Below are 19700 nucleotides of genomic sequence, written 5' to 3'. Positions count from 1 at the left end.
CTTTTGAATACGGAAGTTTTAAAATGCTTACAAAATAGAATAGTATAATAAACCTCTTCTTATCTATCATCTACCTTTGGCGGTTAACAGCTGATAGCCTGTCAGGTTTCATTTACTCTGTGAGCACTCTCCCTGCCCCCACCTCATAATGTTTTCAAGCGGACCTCAGATGTACCATTTCATTAATATGCTTTTTTATATAAGTTCCAAAAGTTAAGTAATATTTTTTTCACATAATCACAACATCTTTATAAAGAAACAACAACAAACAGTAATTCCTTAATATCAAATGTCCACAGTGTTTAAATTTCCAGTTCTCCACAGTATCATAATTTTTAAAAGCATTTTGTTAGAATCAGGGCATTAATAATAAGGTCCACGTATTTTAGAGTTTGATATGTCTTTTATGTTCTTTTGATGTATTGGTACCCTTCCTAATTCTTTTATTCTTTGCACATTTGTCAGAGAAACTAGTTTCTCTGTTCTGTTAGACTTTTCCTACCAGTGGTTCTGTTTGTAGATGGTCGAATACATAAATAAGTTTCTTTAAAAACTGTTTCAACTGGGGCACCTGGGTGGCTCAGTCGGTTGAGTGTGCGACTCTTGATTTCAGCTCAGGTCATGATCTCAGGGTTGTAAGATCAAGCCCCACGTTGGGCTCCATGTTGGGTGTGGAACCTATGTAAGATTCTCTCTCGCTCTTCCCTGCTTGTGCACTCGCTCTTTTTCTCTCTCGTTAAAGAAATAAAAAATAAAAAAAAAAAATTGTCCAGTTATGGCATTTATGGCTTTATTTTGTTTGAGTTACTAGTTAAATGCATGTTTCTAGATTTGAAATATGGAATGTTCTTTGAAATAAAAATTCACAAGGAAATAAAAGACAAAATCAGATAAAATCATTTAAAAAATTTTCTTAATGTTTATTTTTGAGAGAGAGAGACAGACAGAGCATGAGTAGGGTAAGGGCAGAGACAGAGGGAGACACAGAATCCGAAGCAGGCTCCAGGCTCTGAGGTGTCAGCACAGAGCCCGACACGGGGCTCGAACTCACAAACTGCGAGATCATGACCTGAGCCCAAGTCGGACGCTCGACTGACTAAGCCACCCAGGCACCCCCGATAAAATCACTTTAAATACAATCCTGAGAGGTGGCCATACCCATGCATTACATGATAAGTGTATTGTATCTGCTAAACTTGCGGTAGGGGTACAAGCCAAAAAAAAAAAAAATCTTGTTTCCTTTTTCATTAGAATGCAGTTAACTGCTCAATGTCATGCAGAGGGAGGCCTTTCCAGGGTCTTCACTGTGGCGTAGATGTCTTGGAGTTTGTCTTTCCATAGCATTGAATCTTGCCGAAGGCCAGGGCTTGAACCACTGCAACATAACGTCTAGACTCATGAGGGGAGGGGGTAGAGCGGGCACATCCGCGGGCCCAGAAGGAGCCAACACAGTGGTGATCAATCCAGTGGCAGGTAGCTGGGAAGACCGTAAGTCATAGCTCTTTGCCAGATGTACAGCGGGAAACCCAGATATGGAAGTATTCCTTAGGCCAGACTGACATTTCATCCAATTAGAATTCTAGAGGAAATGTTGTCGTACTTCCGTGTCCAGTCTTGTGAGTCTCTAAATACTTTTCTTCTACCCGAAGGGAATACGGGCGGTTATTTCCAGTATTGCTTTCCTTCTTCCCTCACATTTCTAGTCTTCATCACCCGCCTCCCACCCCAACCTTTTCTCCCACTTCTTAGAGAATATAGATTTATTTGTATCTGAAGTAACTAGAGCTCACAAGGTGGAACCAGTGGAACCAGAACTCTGAAATAGCAAACTTCTTTACCCCAGCCCGTATTATACTTGCCAAGGTCCTGGGCATGCTGTGAGTGTTGACCGTTTCCTGGTGAGGGACTTCTGGTGAGAGGTGAGGAGGCTATCCCAGGAAGGGTCCCCAGGCACATAGGAGGTGTGTGGCTCACTGTGCTTAGTTTCTGTGCTTTTGCCCTATAATAGCGGTTGTATTGCTATTAATTGTATTTAAGTCCTTCATTTTGTATTTAAATCCTCCCTTCCTTTCCCTTCCTTTCCCTTCCCTTCCCTTCCCTTCCCTTCCCTTCCCTTCCCTTCCCTTCCCTTCCTCCTTTCCTTCCTCGCTCCCTCCCCCACCCCTTCTCTTTCTTTCAATAAGAGGCCTTTAAAAAATTAAAGGGAAAATAGATGTGTTATTTGCTGACTAGGGATGAGGCAGATAGCCAGCCTGAAAAGCAGAAGAGTTCTTTTCAGACTTTGAGATCCATACCTCTTGGGTGTCTCTCAGCCATCTCTATATTTACATGCTTACCCCTGAATTTGGGGTGTGTGTGTGTGTGTGTGTGTGTGTGTGTGTGTGCATGGAGGCATACACATGTATGTGTATGTGTGTGAATCTGTTACTGGGTTAGTAACTCAAGTTCAGTGGAACCTGGCATTTAACGTCTCAGGATAAGAACGCTCTGTCTTCATATTCCTTTCTCTCCCCATCATAGTTACCATGACTACCTCCTCCCATCCACGACATCAGAAAGCATCAAATGGGATGAGGATACCAGTGTTGCCATACTCTCACAATAATAATATCTGAACCAAAATAGGCCACGTGTTTTAATGTGATTATTGGAAAACTGTATTATCCCATGTCAATTTTAGCATCTTTGTGCGGTAGCTTATTACGTTTAAATAGTTTCTGTGTTTCCAAACATACATTTTTTCAGGTGGAGATCGATTTTCATCTTGGGAATAAATGGATCTATCTGTGATATAATGCTTATTAGGAGTGTATGCTTTGGGTTTGCACCTTAGCTGTATACTTTGCTTGCACCCCCTTAGCCATGAACTACACATGGAATTTGACCTTCCTTATCTTCCCTGGTCTCTCCCAACATCAGCAGCTCCCTTGATAAGGCAGACGCTGCCTGCTCCCCGTCCCTGTGGCTTGATAAAAAGTTGCTTCAAGGAGCCAGCTGATAAGACGTTTTTTTCCCTAACTGCTTGCGTTTTGTACAATTTTGAATCCTGACCTGATAATATCTGTAATTTACAGAACATTGATTTTTCAGGTTTGGCTGCATATTAGAATCACCTGGGAAACTTCTAATGCTGATTTGATTGATGTGGGGTGCAGCCTTCATATGAAGACTTTTAAAATGACTCCAGTACTAAGGGAGCAGAGCTTGAGTTCTGCTGTTCTAGGTGATGCATGAAAGAGCAGAAGCCAGGAGCCAGAAGGGTGGCCCTGAGGGACCCGACCTTGCTTTGGCAGCCGTCTGAGGATGGAGCTTGCATCAGACTTAGCCTCCTCGATGGAACTTCTCGTGGGTTCTGAACCTGGGTGAAGTTTCAGGAGGGAGACTCTGGGAGTTTGCTTAGTTTTTGACTTCTTAGGAAACGTGTGCTCAGCTCTAAAAACCAGTGGTCTTCCCAGCTCCCTCTAGGGGTGGAAAGGTATAGTTACCCCACTATTGTAAGTAGTTAGCATACAGTGGCCTAATACTTAGCTCTGCTCATCAAGGCTAAGGAACTGTCTGCAAAGTGAAACCAGGTATATGTTATTAAGAGACAAAAAATAATTCAAAAGCCTGAGATGGTTTAGTGGTAACATATTCACAGTGTGTCTGTGTACATTTTGTTATCCCATAGTTAGTTTTGCTATCAAGATGATTTTCTTAGAGAAGAAATGTTGCATTTCATCGACCCACAGTTTTATCTATTTATTAAAAGATTTCTTTTAACGTTTGTTTATATTTGCAAGAGAGAGACAGAGCATGAACAGGGGAGGGGCAAAGAGACAGAGACAGAATCTGAAGCAGACTTCAGGCTCCAGGCTGCAAGCTGTCAGCCCAGAGCCCGACGCGGGGCTCGAACCCACAGACAGGGAGATCATGACCTGAGCCCAAGTCAGATGCTTAACCGACGGAGCCACCCAGGCACCCTTGATCCATAATTTTAAAAGCATGGTGAAGCTTTTAACTTTTCTCTTTGAACAACTTTAATTTTTTCTCAGTGTCACAATGGAAATATGCTTTCCGAAAGATAAATGGACAATTCTGCAAAATACATAAAGGTATACTTTTCTATATGCGTGGAAGTACAGCAAGGCTAGGCATTTCACAGTTGGAATTTTATGGTACATTTTGGTCCTGCTCCCTGTCCCCTGCCTTCACTTTTCCATCTTTTCCTTCCTCGCTCCTCCTGACCCACCACCCACCGAGCCACTACCCCATCTTGTGTATTTGCCTGCTTGCAGGAACCATCCTCTAGCGCCTTCCCCCTGGAAAAGTCCTTCCCCCTGGAAAGCGCCTTCCCCCTTCTTTTCGTCCTTCCCCCTGGAAAAGTCCAAATTTGGCATTCCTCCTCCAATCCTTCATGCAGGTTGCCAGACTTTGTTAGGATAAACAGCACTGCTGTGCACATGGGAGCCGTCAGATACACGTGGGTTTCTACTTCACAGATTCCCTAGTTGTTGTTCATCAAGAGCTTTTATTTGTCCTTAAATAAAAGGGCCTTAAAACCGGTCAGCTCTTCCATTCGCGTCAATAATTTGGCTCACCTTAGCCAGTCTGGAAGGCCTGTCCCAGAAACACTGGGCTCCGTTTTCTTTGTAGCCAGCTACGCTGTGCCTCTTCTCTCAGTAAAATCGAGTCCATTGGATCTGCGCTCCGTCAAACTCATCCTTCCCATCGGTAGATTTTTCATCTGACGTACCTTCTCCTCTCCTTCCCTGTGACCTCAGAGGATGGCCCTGGCTCTCCCCCTGTTTAAAACCAGCCCTTCTCCTAGACTCTGGATGCTCTTTTCTGCTTCCTTAAGGGTCTTGCCCCTGCATATGTCCTCTTCTTCCCTTTATTTTTGCTCTCGTTTTATGGGCTCCCCACCTTGTGCCTATAAACGTCTTTGAAAACCATACCAAACGTCTTTCTCTTAACCCTGTGTTTCTCAGTGGCTCCCCAGTTCACTCTCTTCTTCTCCACTGAATGTTTTGAAATATAGTTCTGCCCCGTCTCTTCTCTGCCTCCCGTCCCATCACTACCTCCGCCCTCGGCCCCCCAGCCTCCTCGTCTCACCTCCTGCTTTTGCGAAGCATCGCCAGGACCTCCTAATTGCTCAACCCAGTGGAAGCTTTTTCAGTCTTTCTGGATTGCCTCATCTACCGATTTGACAATGAAACACTGTTCTCTTGATCTCTGTGACTAAAATTATTTCTGGTTCTAATTTTTTCATGCGTTCCTTTTGTTGTGTTTTGTTTTTGTCTCTTTCTTGGGTTTCCCTTTCTTCTGCCTACTCCTGAACAGTTGGAGCTGCCTCTCAGTGTGCCACGGTTCTTAACTGGAGAGTAGGTGGCCCGTTAAAATCCTTTGTCAAATCTTTTAAAATTTATATAATCTGGGGCCACCATTACTGTAGTTATTGGCTCAGTAGGTCCTCCTTCCAGAAACCTATAGTATAATAGTTTTCTAATATTCTGTCATATGGAGGTACCATATTTACTTGACCATTTCTCAAGTAGTCACTCAACGGATACTTATTGAACACCTACTTTATCCCAGGCGCTGTGGATGATGTAGTTTTTCATAGTAGAAGAAGCACCGTGATGAATGGCCTTTGCTCCACTCCTTTCATGGTCTCAGTCTAGATTTCCAGCAGTTGAGTCACAATTTTAAGGACGAGTGGGTTTTCAAAGATCTTCACTACCTATGGCCAGATCACTTCAGAGAGTAAGTCATATTTTCACTTCCACCAACTCTGTGGTATAGTTTTAACTACTAGATATGTAAGACGGCAGTTTCCCAATCCTGTATCTTTAGACCTGCTCTCTCCAGGTTTGTTTCCAAACTGCTCTGAGTTCCTGACACACTGTCTTGTCTTCTTCTTTGCCTTTGCAACCTCCTCATGATCCCCTACCTGAATGCCCTCATCCACTCTCCATGGTGAGACCACTCATCTTCTGTTTATTTTCAGCCTGTGTATATTTCATCCATGAAGCTGTTTCAGGACTCTTCCCATTGCCAAGACGGCCACATCTCCCCATTCTGTGTTCCCTTAGCACCCTGTGGGTAGAGTCACACTGTTACGCGTGTAGAGAGATGGCTTGTTTCCTTCTGTAAGTTCCTGCACGTAGAATTGCTCATCTTTGTGTATCTTTAGGCTAGCACACGGGGAGCTAATATATTCTGAATTGAATAAATCCTGTGTGTTAACGTTGTAGAAATCATCCCAGAAGATCTGGCGGTGGTGAACACTGCTCTGGGGGTGAGAGCACAGCGCTGGGGGTGCAGACCAGTGGTAGGAGACTGGGTTGGGGAAGACTTCCTCAAGGAAATGAGAACATGATTAGTGGTCAGTTTCTTTGTTTTAGCGTGTTTATTAGAATAATACTTGGTTTATGTGGTGAAGTCTATCCTTTTCTATTTATTGTTGGCGGGTTTTTGTTTGTTTGTAGTTTTTTTGTTTTTATACTAATGATAGATGTGATTTAGTCAAGTCCGTTCTGGACATTGTTACCTTTTTCCTCCATTGTCCTGCTGCAGTTATGTTACAACAATATCCTTCCTAATACTGAAATATCTTTGCATACTTATTTCACACCCTACTTGGGTGTGGCTTTCCAAACTTTGAATATACTTCTTTTAAAAAAATTAATTTTTTTTAAGTTTTCTTAAGTGATCTCTATGCCCCAGCGTGGGGCTCAAACTCACGACCCCAAGATCAAGAATCATATGCTCCAGTGAGCCAGCCAGGCGCCCCTGTACTTCTTGGTGTAGATTGTTATTTTTTAAATTATTAATTATTTTTATTTTTTCATTTACATCCAAGTTAGTTAGCATACAGCGCAACAATGATTTCAGGAGTAGAATCCAGTGATTCATCCCCTTTGTGTAACACCCAGGGCTCATCCCAACAAGTGTCCTTCTTAAGCCCCTTGTCCATTTAGCCCATCCCCCCCACCCACTACCCCTCCAGCAACCTTCAGTTTGTTCTCTGTATTTAAGAGTCTCTTATATTTTGTCCCCTCCCTGTTTTTATATTGCTTTTGCTTCCCTTCCCATATATTCATCTGTTTTGTATCTTAAATTTGACATATGAGTGAAGTCATATGATCTTTGTCTTTCTCTGACAGACTAGTTTTGCTTAGTATAATACCCTCTAGTTCCATCCATATAGTTGCACATGGCAAGATTTCATTCTTTTTGATCGCTGAGTAATACTCCATTGTATATATATATACCACATCTTCTTTATCCATTCATCCATCGATGGACATTTGGGCTCTTTCCATACTTTGGCTATTGTCGATAGTGCTGTTCTTTTTAAAAAAAAAATTTTTTTTAACGTTTATTTATTTTTGAGACAGAGAGAGACAGAGCATGAACGGGGGAGGGTCAGAGAGAGGGAGACACAGAATCTGAAACAGGCTCCAGGCTCCGAGCTGTCAGCACAGAGCCCGACGCGGAGCTCGAACTCACAGACCGCAAGATCATGACCTGAGCCGAAGTTGGCCGCCCAACCGACTGAGCCACCCAGGCGCCCCTCGATAGCGCTGTTCTAAACATGGGGGTGCATGTGTCCCTTTGAAACAGCACAGCTGGATCCCTTGGATAAATGCCTCGTACTGCAATTGTGGGGTCGTAGGGTAGTTCTATTTTTAATTTTTTGATGAGCCTCCATACTGTTTTCCAGAGTGGCTGCACCAGCTTGCATTCCCACCAGCGGTGCAAAAGAGATCGTCTTTCTCTGCATCCTCGCCAACATCTGTTGTTGCCTGAGTTGTTACTTTTAGCTATTCTCAGTGGTGTGAGGTGGTACCTCAGTGGGGTTTTGACTTGTATTTTCCTGATGATGAGTGATGTTGAGCATTTTTTCATGTGTTAGCCATCTGGATGTCTTCTTTAGAAGAGAGCCTATTCACATCTTTTGCCCATTTCTTCACTGGATTATTTGTTTTTTTGGCTGTTGAGTTTGAGAAGTTCTTTATAGATTTTGGATACTGCCCCTTTATCTGATATATCATTTGTAAATATCTTCTCCCATTCTGCTGGTTGCCTTTTAGTTTTGCTGATTGTCTCCTTCACTGTGCAGAAGCATTTTATCTTGACGAGGTCCCAATAGTTCTTTCTGCTTTCGTTTCCCTTGCCTCCAGAGACGTGTTGAGTAAAAAATTGCTGCAGCTGAGGTCAAAGTGGTTATTACTTGCTTTCTCCTCTAGAATTTTGATGGCTTCCTGTCTTACATTTAGTTCTGTTACCCATTTTGAGTTTATTTTTGTGTCTGGTGTAAGAAAGTGGCCCAGGTTCATTCTTCTGCATGTTGCTGTCCAGTTTTCCCAACACCATTTGCTGAAGAGACTGTCTTTATTCCATTGGATATTCTTTCCTGCTTTGTCAAAGATTAGCCACATCTGTGGGTCCATTTCTGGGTTCTCTATTCTGTTCCAAGGATTATTTTTTTTAAATGTGTTTTTATTATTTTGACAGAGCACAAGTAGGGGAGGGACAGAGAGAGAGGGAGACCTAGAATATGAAGCAGGCTCCAGGCTCTGAACTGTCAGCATAGAGCCTGATGTGGGGCTCAAACTCATGGACTGTAAGATCATGACCTGAGCTGAGGTCGGATGCTTAACTGACTGAGCCACCCAGGAACCCCTTGATATAGATTGTTAAATCCATATTCATATATAGAACTTGTCTGTGGTGCTGATTTTTCTTCCCCTTTGGTCACATTGATGTCAGGGCCATATCAGCTTTATAAAATGACTTAGAACAGCTTTTGTGTTATCCTGTGCTCTGAAACTTTTTAGGAAATGCTTTACTTTTCAGAATTGGAAAGAATTTGATAACAAAAGCATCTGGGCCTGGAACCTTTAAACAAGGTAGTTCTTTGTCGTCCTCTGGTAACTTTCTTCGTTTCATCCGTGGTTATTCCTGGATCAAGTTGAGTAATTTCATGCTCTCTGGAACCTTTTACTAATCAATCACAATTTTCAAATTTATTAGCACAGAATTGAGTCTTGTATTTTTTTCCCTGTATACTTCAGGCAAGGTATTTTCCAATTTGAAATATTACTGGTCTGGATAATCATTTTCAGCATTATTGCACAGTGTCCTCTTCCTGAAAGACACAGGTCCAGAGGCACAAAGATGTGTAACTACAGGTTAAAATGTGTGACTTACAAATGTGGGCTTACTTAGCTGATTTAGTAGTGAACACCAGGGACAAGTATCATTTAGAAGAGCATGTATTGGGGACACCTGGGTGGCTCAGTCAGCCTCCTGATTTCAGCTCAGGTCATGAGATCGAGCCCAACATCAGGCTCTGCACTGACAGCACGGAGCCTGCTTGGGATTCTCTGTCCCTGTCTCTCTGCCCTTCCCTGGCACTCGCTCTCTCTCTCTCTCTCTCTCTCTCTCTCAAAATAAATCAACATTAAAAAAAATTAAAAGCATGTATGGGTATTAGATGCGTTCTTAACATTACATCATTGTCTATATTTAGTCTTACTGAAATAGCTGTAGCAGTTAACAGTAAGAGTAAGGGAGCTTGTGCTGACGGGTAACGAGGGGACGTAGGAGTTATGCTTATTTAGTAGTAAAAATAGTACAGTCGCATATGGTGATCCTTTTTCAATCAGATGGCTTCTCTTTCAGTAAATAGAGGTGCCTTTTACAGTTCATTAGGATCTACTTCATACGATTCTACTATTAGCTTTTGTGCTTTGTGCTTTCAGGGCCAAGGGAAGAGGGAGAGTCTGTGGTGTTAGAGCCGGGGTTATTAGGTACAGATCCGAAAAGTGGCAGAGAAGGATGAGCTAGTAAAATGAAGGTAGAGATCATTTGTTCTTGATCTCATGGAGTAAGAAAGAGTTCACTCAAGTGTTTTTCACGGTAGGCATACAGCTTCCCAAATGTCGAAATCATCTGTAACGTTAAAGAGGATATGATGCTGGGTTCTTCAGTGAAACCACCCAATGCCGGTTGTAAGTTTGTGTGCCTGGATCCCGTTTTCTCTTTCTCAGAATGCACCAGCGCTTCTCTGCAGCCTGGCAGGTTATTGCCAGCATTTCTCCAATCAGTAAATCATGCAGGGCCGTCGTATCGTCATGATTACTAATGATCATGAGACAGGTCACCGCAGAGAGACAGGGTTCCGCATGCAAGGTCTGGTGGTGGCACAGAGCAGGGAGTGACAGACTGTGAATGAGGGTGTTAAGAGAAGGGATGGGGTGGGATCTGACGGGGCCTGCCCCGAGGGGGCGGCTGAAGCTGGAAAGAAAACAGCAGTGGGGCTGGGGGGTGAGGCCGAGGAGGACCTTGTGAGTTGGCCACACAGCGGAACCCGGGCTTTATATTTACCTTCAAATTGAGAGTCAAGGGATTGTTTAAAGGGTATGATCATCTGTAAGCCCCTCCAGGAAAGCCTGTCTGTTTGGTTTGGCTTGTTCTCCCATCTTCAGCCCCTCCTGTTGTTCCTGACATGGGGTGGATGTTCACCACAGTGAAAACACAGCTTTTGTGGAATCAAATCCTAACGACTTTGTGTGTTGGTCCCCAAAGCTGGGATGCCCTGCATCCTGAGGCTCTTGAGGGGTGGTGTTCAGGGAGCCCCACCCCCACCCCACTTCACCACGAGATGGAAATGGTCAAGAGCAGAAACCTACCCGGAGGATTGCTTTACTGTTGTGATTTGTTTCAATTATTCAGTCTTCTCCCCAGAGCCCTAAAAGAAAGGTTATTTTCTTTTTTTTCCCCTAAAGTTTATTTATTTATTTTGAGAGAGAGAGAGAGTGAGCAGAGGAGGGGCAGAGAAAGAGAGAGAGAGAGAGAGCGAGTGAGAATCCTAAGCAGTCTCTGTGCTATGACACAGGGCTCAGTCCCATGAACTGTGAGATCATGACCTGAACCAAAATCAAGAGTTGGATGCTCCACTGACTGAGTCACCCAGGCACCCCAAGAAAGGTTGTTTCTTTTTTTTTTTAACTTTTTTTTTAATGCTAATTTATTTTTGAGAGAGACAGAGTGTGAACGGTGGAGGAGTGCAGAGAGAGGGAGACCTAGAATCTGAAGCAGGCCACGAGGCTCTGAGCTGTAAGCACGGAGCCCAACATGGGGCTCAAACTCAACAAACTGTGAGATCATGACCTGAGCCAAAGTGGGACGCGTAACCAACTGAGCCACCCAGGCGCCCCAAGAAAGGTTGTTTCTTAAGGGCTCTGGGACTTGGTTTTGGTTTTGTTTTTTGTTTTGGGGTGGTTTTTTTTTTTTTTTTTCTGCTCCATGGTTTCAGATTATCTTTCACAAATAAAGAGATGTTTTCCCTTTAATTACTTATGGATGATGGAAATAAAATATTTTTACATGGTTTGTGTGTACAAAAGTTTTTAAATATGTGAGGCATTGTACAAAATTGTTCATAATCTTTACCATTCACAATTTCTGTGCCTTGTTGGGGAAGGAAATCTGTAAGAAGTTGGAAATTTTCAATAGTTGCAGAACCAAAATACGACTTACGTGATTAGTAGCTTCTCCCTTCTCCTGGCCTGTTACTTTCTCAGCCATGGGCCCCTCTGGATCGTAGAAAAGATTATGGATCCATTCATGTTGCTGGAGTCTTTACCAGGTGACAGCCCCTCCAAATACATTTGGTAAAAATTGAACTAATTAGAATCACATCTTAAAGGCGCTAAAACCTCATTACAGTAAGAACGCATTACTCACTTCAGACGTACTGACATGGTGTGAATGTCCATTTTGCTTACGCATCTATTTTTATTCTTAGACAACAGCAACAGAGAAACTACAGTTTATTTCTCGATGTGTATTTCTTTGTGAGACATGGAGGGCATGATGGAAGGTGTCTCCGAATCTGAGATCCCATTCTGAGTAACACCCCCAAGCCCCCAAATCAAGGCTTACAAGCGAGATCGTGTATTACTGCTGGCAAGTGTTACCCTTGGTAAAGGGAAAAGGGGAAAAAAACAAAAAGTAAAAAACATGCGTAGGGAACTTCTTTTTATATCAGGTTCTGAATCCACCAGTGGGTTGTAAAATCAGTATAGCTGGCTGGGCAAGGGGGCATTATTCATTTTTAATAGGAAAAGATTGAAGATGGAGTGTGGGTAAGTTTGTTTCTGAATTATGTGTGCACGTGTGTAATTGGTTGAAATGTAAAAACACATTTATTGCTCTGAGTCATAGTGAAAAAATGATAAATAGTGCTTTAAAAATCAGTAAGTTGCCTTGTATGAACCAATTAAGAGCAGACAATGTAGGAGTCCTTTCTCTGTGATTTTGGAGTGTCTCTGAAACATATTTGACCTGAAAAATCCGAAAGCATAGGTTAAATATAAACAGGACTTTCTCTAAAAATTGAAGCAAAGGCTTTTAATGCTATTACAAGCTCTCTAAATGAAAATTGCATTTACCTATTGAACTGGGGCTTTCGGTAGAAGAATTTAAGTAGATACTTATACCTACCAAAGTAGATGTCCTAAATCTGCTGATTTATGCAGAGTTATTATCAAGAGAAAAAAGCAACTTAATTGAAAATTCAACAACAAAGACCAGTATTTTGTGATCACATGTAAATTGAGGTCATTTTTCTAAGAATTTGTTATGTTACCAGTGCAAGCAGAAGGTGGCCAAACCTCAGTGTACTGAATAGCAGTTATTCTGAAATATGTGTTAAATCATGAGTTTTTGTTGCTTTGAGCCACAATCGCTTCTGTTAATAAAAAAAAAGGTGTTTTATTGTATAATGCCAAATCATGTGTGCATAAACAAACACAGTCATTACTACTAGAATATATATAATATGTATGTATATATTTATGGTTCTTAAGTTTGGAGGGACTGCTGGCATAGAAATGAGAGTGTTTTTTTCCTTTTTATGTTTCTCAAGGACTGTGTATTTAAATTCATGGTTTGTTTCTTTACATTTTAAAGGTATACAGCATACTTCATATACTTTACTTTTTTAAAAAGCAGCCCTTGTCCTTTTGTTACTTACGTTAACATAGATTTCATCCATGCATTTGGTAGTTTTCTTTTTGAAATAAAATTACTGCTGATGCAGGGTCCACTTTGTACATTTAATAAGAGGTGTTTTGCTTTTTGTTTTGTTTTGTTTTCTTTTCTTTTTTTAGGACCGTTTCCAGTTCACTTGTCATTTCATGAGAAATAACTAAAATTTGTGAATAAGAAAAATTGTAATATTTCTCTAGGTTACCTCTACTTGTAGATCTCATGCTGGATCTGATAATGAGCAAACAAATAGGACATTGCCGTGGGGATACACTTATCAGGATGAAAATTTATTTTTGACCAGTGCTGACAGTGTCTAATACTTCAAGCTAGCTCGACTCCGTTTTTCCTGCTGCTCCCACTCCGCTTTTATTTTGCCGACCGGGTGAATCAACCTGTGATTAAAAGAAGTTTGATCAGAAAATGGAAGGTTCTCTGAATTTTCTGGCTTCTTCCTCAAGGTTAATGGGAGAAGAAGCAGGTGGTTGAGAGGGCCCCTGTGGCGGGGATCCGTGTCTTTTATTTGTTTGGAAAAGGATCAGCATTTTGGAAGTTGATCTTGCCTGGCCAGTGGCGGTAGGCCTAGCACTGGAGACCATTTTGGGAACTGGCGGTGGACGCCAGAGGGCGTAAATGGCTGAAGTACCGGTATTTTGAAAATTGTTAAATGATACTTCCATGCATTAACTAAAATATTATGTAATTATTGGTACTGTATTCTTTTCAGTACAAGAAAGTACCCTGGGAATTTTGTAACTTCTACCATTATAACGAGTACTTAGGCCCCTGTATTAAAGCTGGAATTAGTTATTGTCTTCATCATCAAATAAGTACATCCTTATACAATTTAAAGTAATCGTTGTGGGGCGCCTGGGTGGCTCAGTCGGTTAAACGTCCGACTTCAGCTCAGGTCATGATCTCACGGTCTGTGAGTTCGAGCCCCGCATTGGGCTCTGGGCTGATGGCTCGGAGCCTGGAGCCTGCTTCGGGTTCTGTGTCTCCCTCTCTCTCTGCCCCTCCCCCGTTCATGCTCTGTCTCTCTCTGTCTCAAAAATAAATAAAAACGTTAAAAAAAAATAGAAATAAAGTAATCGTTTTTTTTTTTTTTTAATGTTTACTTTTGAGAGAGAGGGAACGCACGCATGTGGGAGAGGGGGAGAGGGAGAGGGAGAGAGAAAAATCCCAAGCGAGCTTTGTGCTGTCAGCGGCTGAACCGGAAATGGGGCTTGACTCACGAACTCCGATCTGAGCCGAAGTCTGACACTTAACCGACTGAGCCACCCAGGCGCCCTTACATTAATTGTTAACCAAAGTATAACACACGCTTTTTTACAAAATCCACTTGTGCTCCGGGCCTCAGCTCTAACAACTGCAGGCTCTGGGCCCACGCTCATCACCCTCTCCTGTCCGCTCCTGGGGCAGCCCTCCCCGCGCCTTGGTAATTATTACTTGTGGGTTACACCTTTATTACTTGTGGGTTACACCTGATCTTCAGAACTGGCTCACATGTAACAGTTCTAGAGTCATTACTCTGATAGAGTGGCTCTCTGTTGCAGTCGGCTACCCACACTTCATACGTAACTATCCTGGTACCAACCGTTGGCAAGAGGGACGGGTATTCCACTATTCTTCGGCTTCTCCTTTCATTTCTTGTCCGGTTCTTCCTTTTCCTTCTTCCATGTTTGGCATAGGTTTTAGGCCATCCATGGACTTCGTTTAGACTTGTTTCTAAGCTAGCAGGCATTCGTTACATCTCTCTAATAAAATCACTACTGGGCATTCATGTGTCTTTATAAGGAAAGCTTTATTTTTAGGTATTTATTAGGCACCTAAACATGTGTTAATTATCGTTCAGTATTTAAAACGCACTAATTATTTGCATTATGGAAACATTCATTGATTGCAACTGGTCCTTGTGACAAAGACGTGATTGAAATTATATATTCAGTTTTAAAATAAGGGAATATGTCATTACTTTAACAGTTTACACATATTTATTTCATAAGTAATTCAATAAATATTGATTACTATGTATGAGGCTCCTTGTATAAGTAGTGTGTTTGTCTTACTGCATTCTTATTTGTATATGATGCATTGATTTGTAAAATCTCTTTGTTTTTCTTAGATAAAATTGAAGAAGCACAAAAAGAACTTAATGGGGCAGAAGTGTCAAAAAAAGGTAAATTAAAGTCAACCCCAATGTATTCTGTATTCTTAACAGAGATTCCTATTCAGATCCCTATAATTGCAGCCTTACTAAATCTATCAGTGAAAACATATCACGGAATTAGAAATCACCTTATACTGATTGATACCTGAAAGTATATGGACTTTACTTCCTGAAGTGCTTTAGCTACTTCTGTAGCTATTCTGTAACTGTTTCTACAAATTAAGATATTGCTGGTAGGATTATGAGAGATCGTTGCATCTCTTTTGAAAGTTCTATTTATGGGACTGTCCCATAGCAATAAAAGTACCAATATGATGCCTGTGTTTTAACATGTATGTGCCTATCTCTGTATGTTCTTGTGATGCAGTATTTTTTTGTAATGACGAAAGCCCAAGATAGATAAAATTATATGAATGCTATTCAGGGGAAAGAATGGTTGAATCAGTTTAATACATTGTATTTTGGGATATATTATGCACCTTTTCAAGAAATGTTAATTCTTTCAATTGACAGTGGTGGTTTATTGATGAATGAGGAAAATGAAATTGCACGGTAGCTTGTAAAATATCTCAGTTTATAAGTTTAATCAAATTTCAAAGGCATACACGCCTACATATTTATACACATTTCACACAAATATGTTTACAAAGGTGGAAGGAAGGGTCTGAGGAAGCTTAACTTTCCTTTATATGGCTTTATGGTTTTTATTAATGACAATGGTTGTAATTTTGTATAAAAAATTTAAAGGCAAAAATTGGTTTTCATGGTAGAAAACCTAGTGTTCGTTTTTCCAGATAATATGAAAAATGCATTCAATATTAAATAGTCTGTGGAGAGGGGAAGACAGGTGGATCGTCTCCCAACACTGTATGTTAATGAGTAAAATCGATTAAAAGGATATAATTAAAGCTCCCATTATAGCATTTATATTTCATGACTTATTATTTCTTTGTCCTTATTATATTTTCTAATTATAGTGGAATATTTTGACGGCAATTTACCTATATATGAATCCAATGGAAAGTCTTTTTTCTTTTTTTTTAAATCGATTTAGGTTCCTAGCTAAGTATCTTTAGTAGAAATATTTCTGGCTATTCAGGTTTTCCATCCCTTGGACCAACCTGCGAACCTCCAAGGTGCTGTGGCGTTGGTCTGAAGAGTTATGTTGTGATGTGCAGCAACCTTGAAGCGTCTCTCCATTTTCTTCTTCTCGCACCCCCTTCTTCCATGCAATCTGGAAGGTCCATAACAAACAGGATCCTTTAATGATACTCTTGCAGAAAAGCCTAGAAAGAACAGAGAAATCACTATAGCCATGCTGTCCCTTTCCAAGGTTGACTAAAGGTCCCTTCCCTCATTGCTGTAGACATAAAGCATGTAAGACACACAGGCTGTAAGAGATGCTTTACATCCAGTAAGGGTTTAGAGCTGCTGCAAGGAGAAAAATAAATGTGTGCTTGTTTTGCGTTTCCTTCTTTCTTACTCCCGTGGCAAAGAATTTTAAGAACAGTGAACTAAATGCCTATAGGAAGGAGGAAGCGGAACAAAGGTTCTAGAAAAAGAAATTGGATAATGAGTTTCAGAATAATCCAGTGGGCTACACTTGGCAGGCTACACTTATTTAAGACTGAGGATGAATACCAAGTGAGCATTGTTCTGTGCGGTTCGCTGCCTAGAATTACTACTTGGCTTTCATTTTTACGTACACATTCGGGGCAAATTAAAAATGAGATAGTTTTTGGGGCGCCTGGGTGTCTCAGTCGGTTAGGTGTCCAACTTCAGCTCTTGTCATGATCTCACGGTCTGTGAGTGCGAGCCCTGCATCGGGCTGTGTGCTGACAGCTCAGAGCCTGGGTCCTGCTTCGGATTCTGCGTCTCCCTTTCTCTGCCCCTCCCCTGCTCACACCTCCCTCCCCCCCCCCCCAATAAGTAAACACTTAAAAAAATTTTTTTTTTAATGAAATAGTTTTTCTCTCAAATATAATTAAGGAATAATATCATTTTGTCTTTAACAATATGAGATAAAAATTTTTCAGTAATAAAAGTATTGAGATTTCTCAAATCTTTGCTGGCCGACCTGCTGATTAAAGGAAATTCATTTCTTCCTTTGGATAATATGCTGTAAAAATTTGTTGTTATTTTTATTAGGATGATTCATCTAGGGCAGATACTTTTTCACTATTTTTTCTTTTTTTCTTTTCTTTTAATTTTTTTTAATGTTTTTATTTATTTTTGAGACAGAGAGAGACAGAGCATGAATGGGGGAGGGGCAGAGAGAGAGAGGGAGACACAGAATCGGAAGCAGGCTCCAGGCTCTGAGCCGTCAGCCCAGAGCCCGACGCGGGGCTCGAACTCACGGACTGTGAGATCGTGACCTGAGCTGAAGTCGGACGCTTAACTGACTGAGCCACCCAGGCGCCCCCCTTTTTTTTTTTTAATTTTATTTTAATTTCACTATTTTTTCAACAGGCCTTTGCTTTTTCCCCCTGAAAGTTTGACTTTTGTCTTCTATATATGGCTATTTTTCTACAATGCTGTGGTTCTAAGGTTTTTTCTCCATTGAAGATACTGTAATTGTTCAATTTATTTATTGTTCTTTCTCCTCCTTTCCTTCTTTTTTTTTTTTTAAACCATTAGTACGAGTAACTGATTTGAATCTAGCACTAATGGCAAGCCCTTAAAAAACCCACAAAAAAAGAAGAAACACCTCGGTCATGGATAGATCTTTATTGTTTTCTAACATTTTAAGAAAAGATTAATTTGTTTAGTGTAATAGGGTGGCTAAGAAAGTGACTTTGCCCATTACGCACCAATAAAATAAAGAAGGGCACTAAATTATGTTAATGTGTTTCTTTTACTCTTTCTAGAGAGAAAGAATACATGAATGAAAATTAGATGACTTTGATTTATTTTAATTTTAATCAGTTTGGGGATAAACGTAACATGTAACATTCACATAATTCTCCATAACGTCATTATATTCTTCCTTACAGTGCTCTTTACTTGTTCTTAACATCCATCATATTTGACACTACTCTGAAAATTATTGCATGGGATTTATTTTTTTTTTTAACGTTTTATTTATTTTTGAGACAGGGAGAGACAGAGCATGAACAGGGGAGGGTCAGAGAGAGGGAGACACAGAATCTGAAACAGGCTCCAGGCTCCGAGCTGCCAGCACAGAGCCCGACGCGGGGCTCGAACTCACGGACTATGAGATCATGACCTGAGCTGAAGTCGGACGCTCAACCGACTGAGCCACCCAGGCGCCCCACATGGGATTTAAATAAAATAGTGAATGTCGCAGATGTGGGAATGGAAAATGTATAAACTAGGAAGAAATGAATAGATCGGTTTTTCAGGAGAGCTTTCATAGTCTATCTTTTGTATAAGCTTTAATTTTAATACTTTGTTTTAAATTTTTACCATACAATATTTGACATATGTAAATTAATATATGTAATGTATTACAAATTTTTGTTTTTTAACGTTTATTTTTGAGAGAGAGAGAGAGAGACACAGAGCACGAGAGGGGGAGGGGCAGAGAGTGAGGGAGACACAGAATCCAAAGCAAGCTCCAGGCTCCGAGCTGTCAGCACAGAGCCCGACACGGGGCTCGAACTCATGAACCGTGAGATCATGACCTGAGCCAAAGTCGGACGCTTAACTGACTGAGCCACCCAGGTGCCCCTGTATGTGATGTGTTATAAAGCATAAAAACAACATGGTGATCTTTCATTCCACCACCCAGTGTGAAAACTGGCGCATCGTCAATACCATTGCATCAACCTGCGTGCTCGTCAGTATTTCCCTCTGTCTGCTCTTTAGAGGTATTTACCGTCCTCAGCTTTGTGTTCATCATGTTAATTCTTCATAAAAATAATTACATATTCTCAAACAGTATACTTTTTAGCTTTGCTTGAGTTTGAGCTTTAAAAATAAAATTATGTTCCCTAATTTTAACAGCTTTTTCACTCAACCTTGTTTCTAAAATGTATGCATGTTGTTGAAAGTAGCTATTTCTTCCCATTGCTGTAACAATATTTTATTACATGACGCAATATGTACCTCCATTCTCTTGTTGATGGATTTCAGTTATTTCTCCCTTTTTGCTGTCACAAACAGTGCAGCTCCGAATACTCTCATAGCCTAGTGCACATGTGTGAGTTTTCCAGGACATACACAGGGAGCGTAGATGTTCAGCTTCATAAGATGATGCGAGATGGTTTTCCAGAGTTTTTTGGAAATTTTACATTTCCTCCACCAGTGTCTAAGAATTCATTTTGTGCTATCCAGTACTTGGTATTGTCATTGTTTTTATTTTTTCCAGTTGGATGGGTAAAAAGTAGTGTTTTGTTCTGCTCTGGATTTATTATTCCCCAATTAGTAATAATGTTAAACATGTCTTCACTTGTATACCACTTTCTTGAAATGCTTACTTGTATCTTTTATGCATTTTAAACATCTTTTTTTTTTAAATATGTTT

The 19700-nt window shown here is 40.9% G+C and overlaps 1 protein-coding gene across 6 annotated transcripts in view; it reads left to right on the top strand.

Moving 5' to 3' along the window:
• Positions 1-19700, top strand: part of HIVEP1 (HIVEP zinc finger 1) — a 148731-nt gene that overhangs the window by 62313 nt on the left and 66718 nt on the right. For 5 of the 6 annotated variants that reach the window (XM_042937886.1, XM_042937889.1, XM_042937888.1 and 2 more), the window contains one exon: positions 15170-15223. The exons of the other annotated variant lie outside the window; for it this stretch is intronic. In XM_042937886.1, coding sequence (XP_042793820.1) covers positions 15170-15223 — 54 coding nt within the window. The remainder of the gene's footprint in view (positions 1-15169; positions 15224-19700) is intronic. 6 annotated transcript variants of the gene reach the window in all.

The sequence above is a fragment of the Panthera leo genome, chromosome B2 (assembly GCF_018350215.1).
Source record: "Panthera leo isolate Ple1 chromosome B2, P.leo_Ple1_pat1.1, whole genome shotgun sequence".
Classification (NCBI taxonomy): domain Eukaryota; kingdom Metazoa; phylum Chordata; class Mammalia; order Carnivora; family Felidae; genus Panthera; species Panthera leo.
Note: the sequence above shows the minus strand (reverse complement) of the source record. Positions and strands in the feature narration are given on the sequence as shown.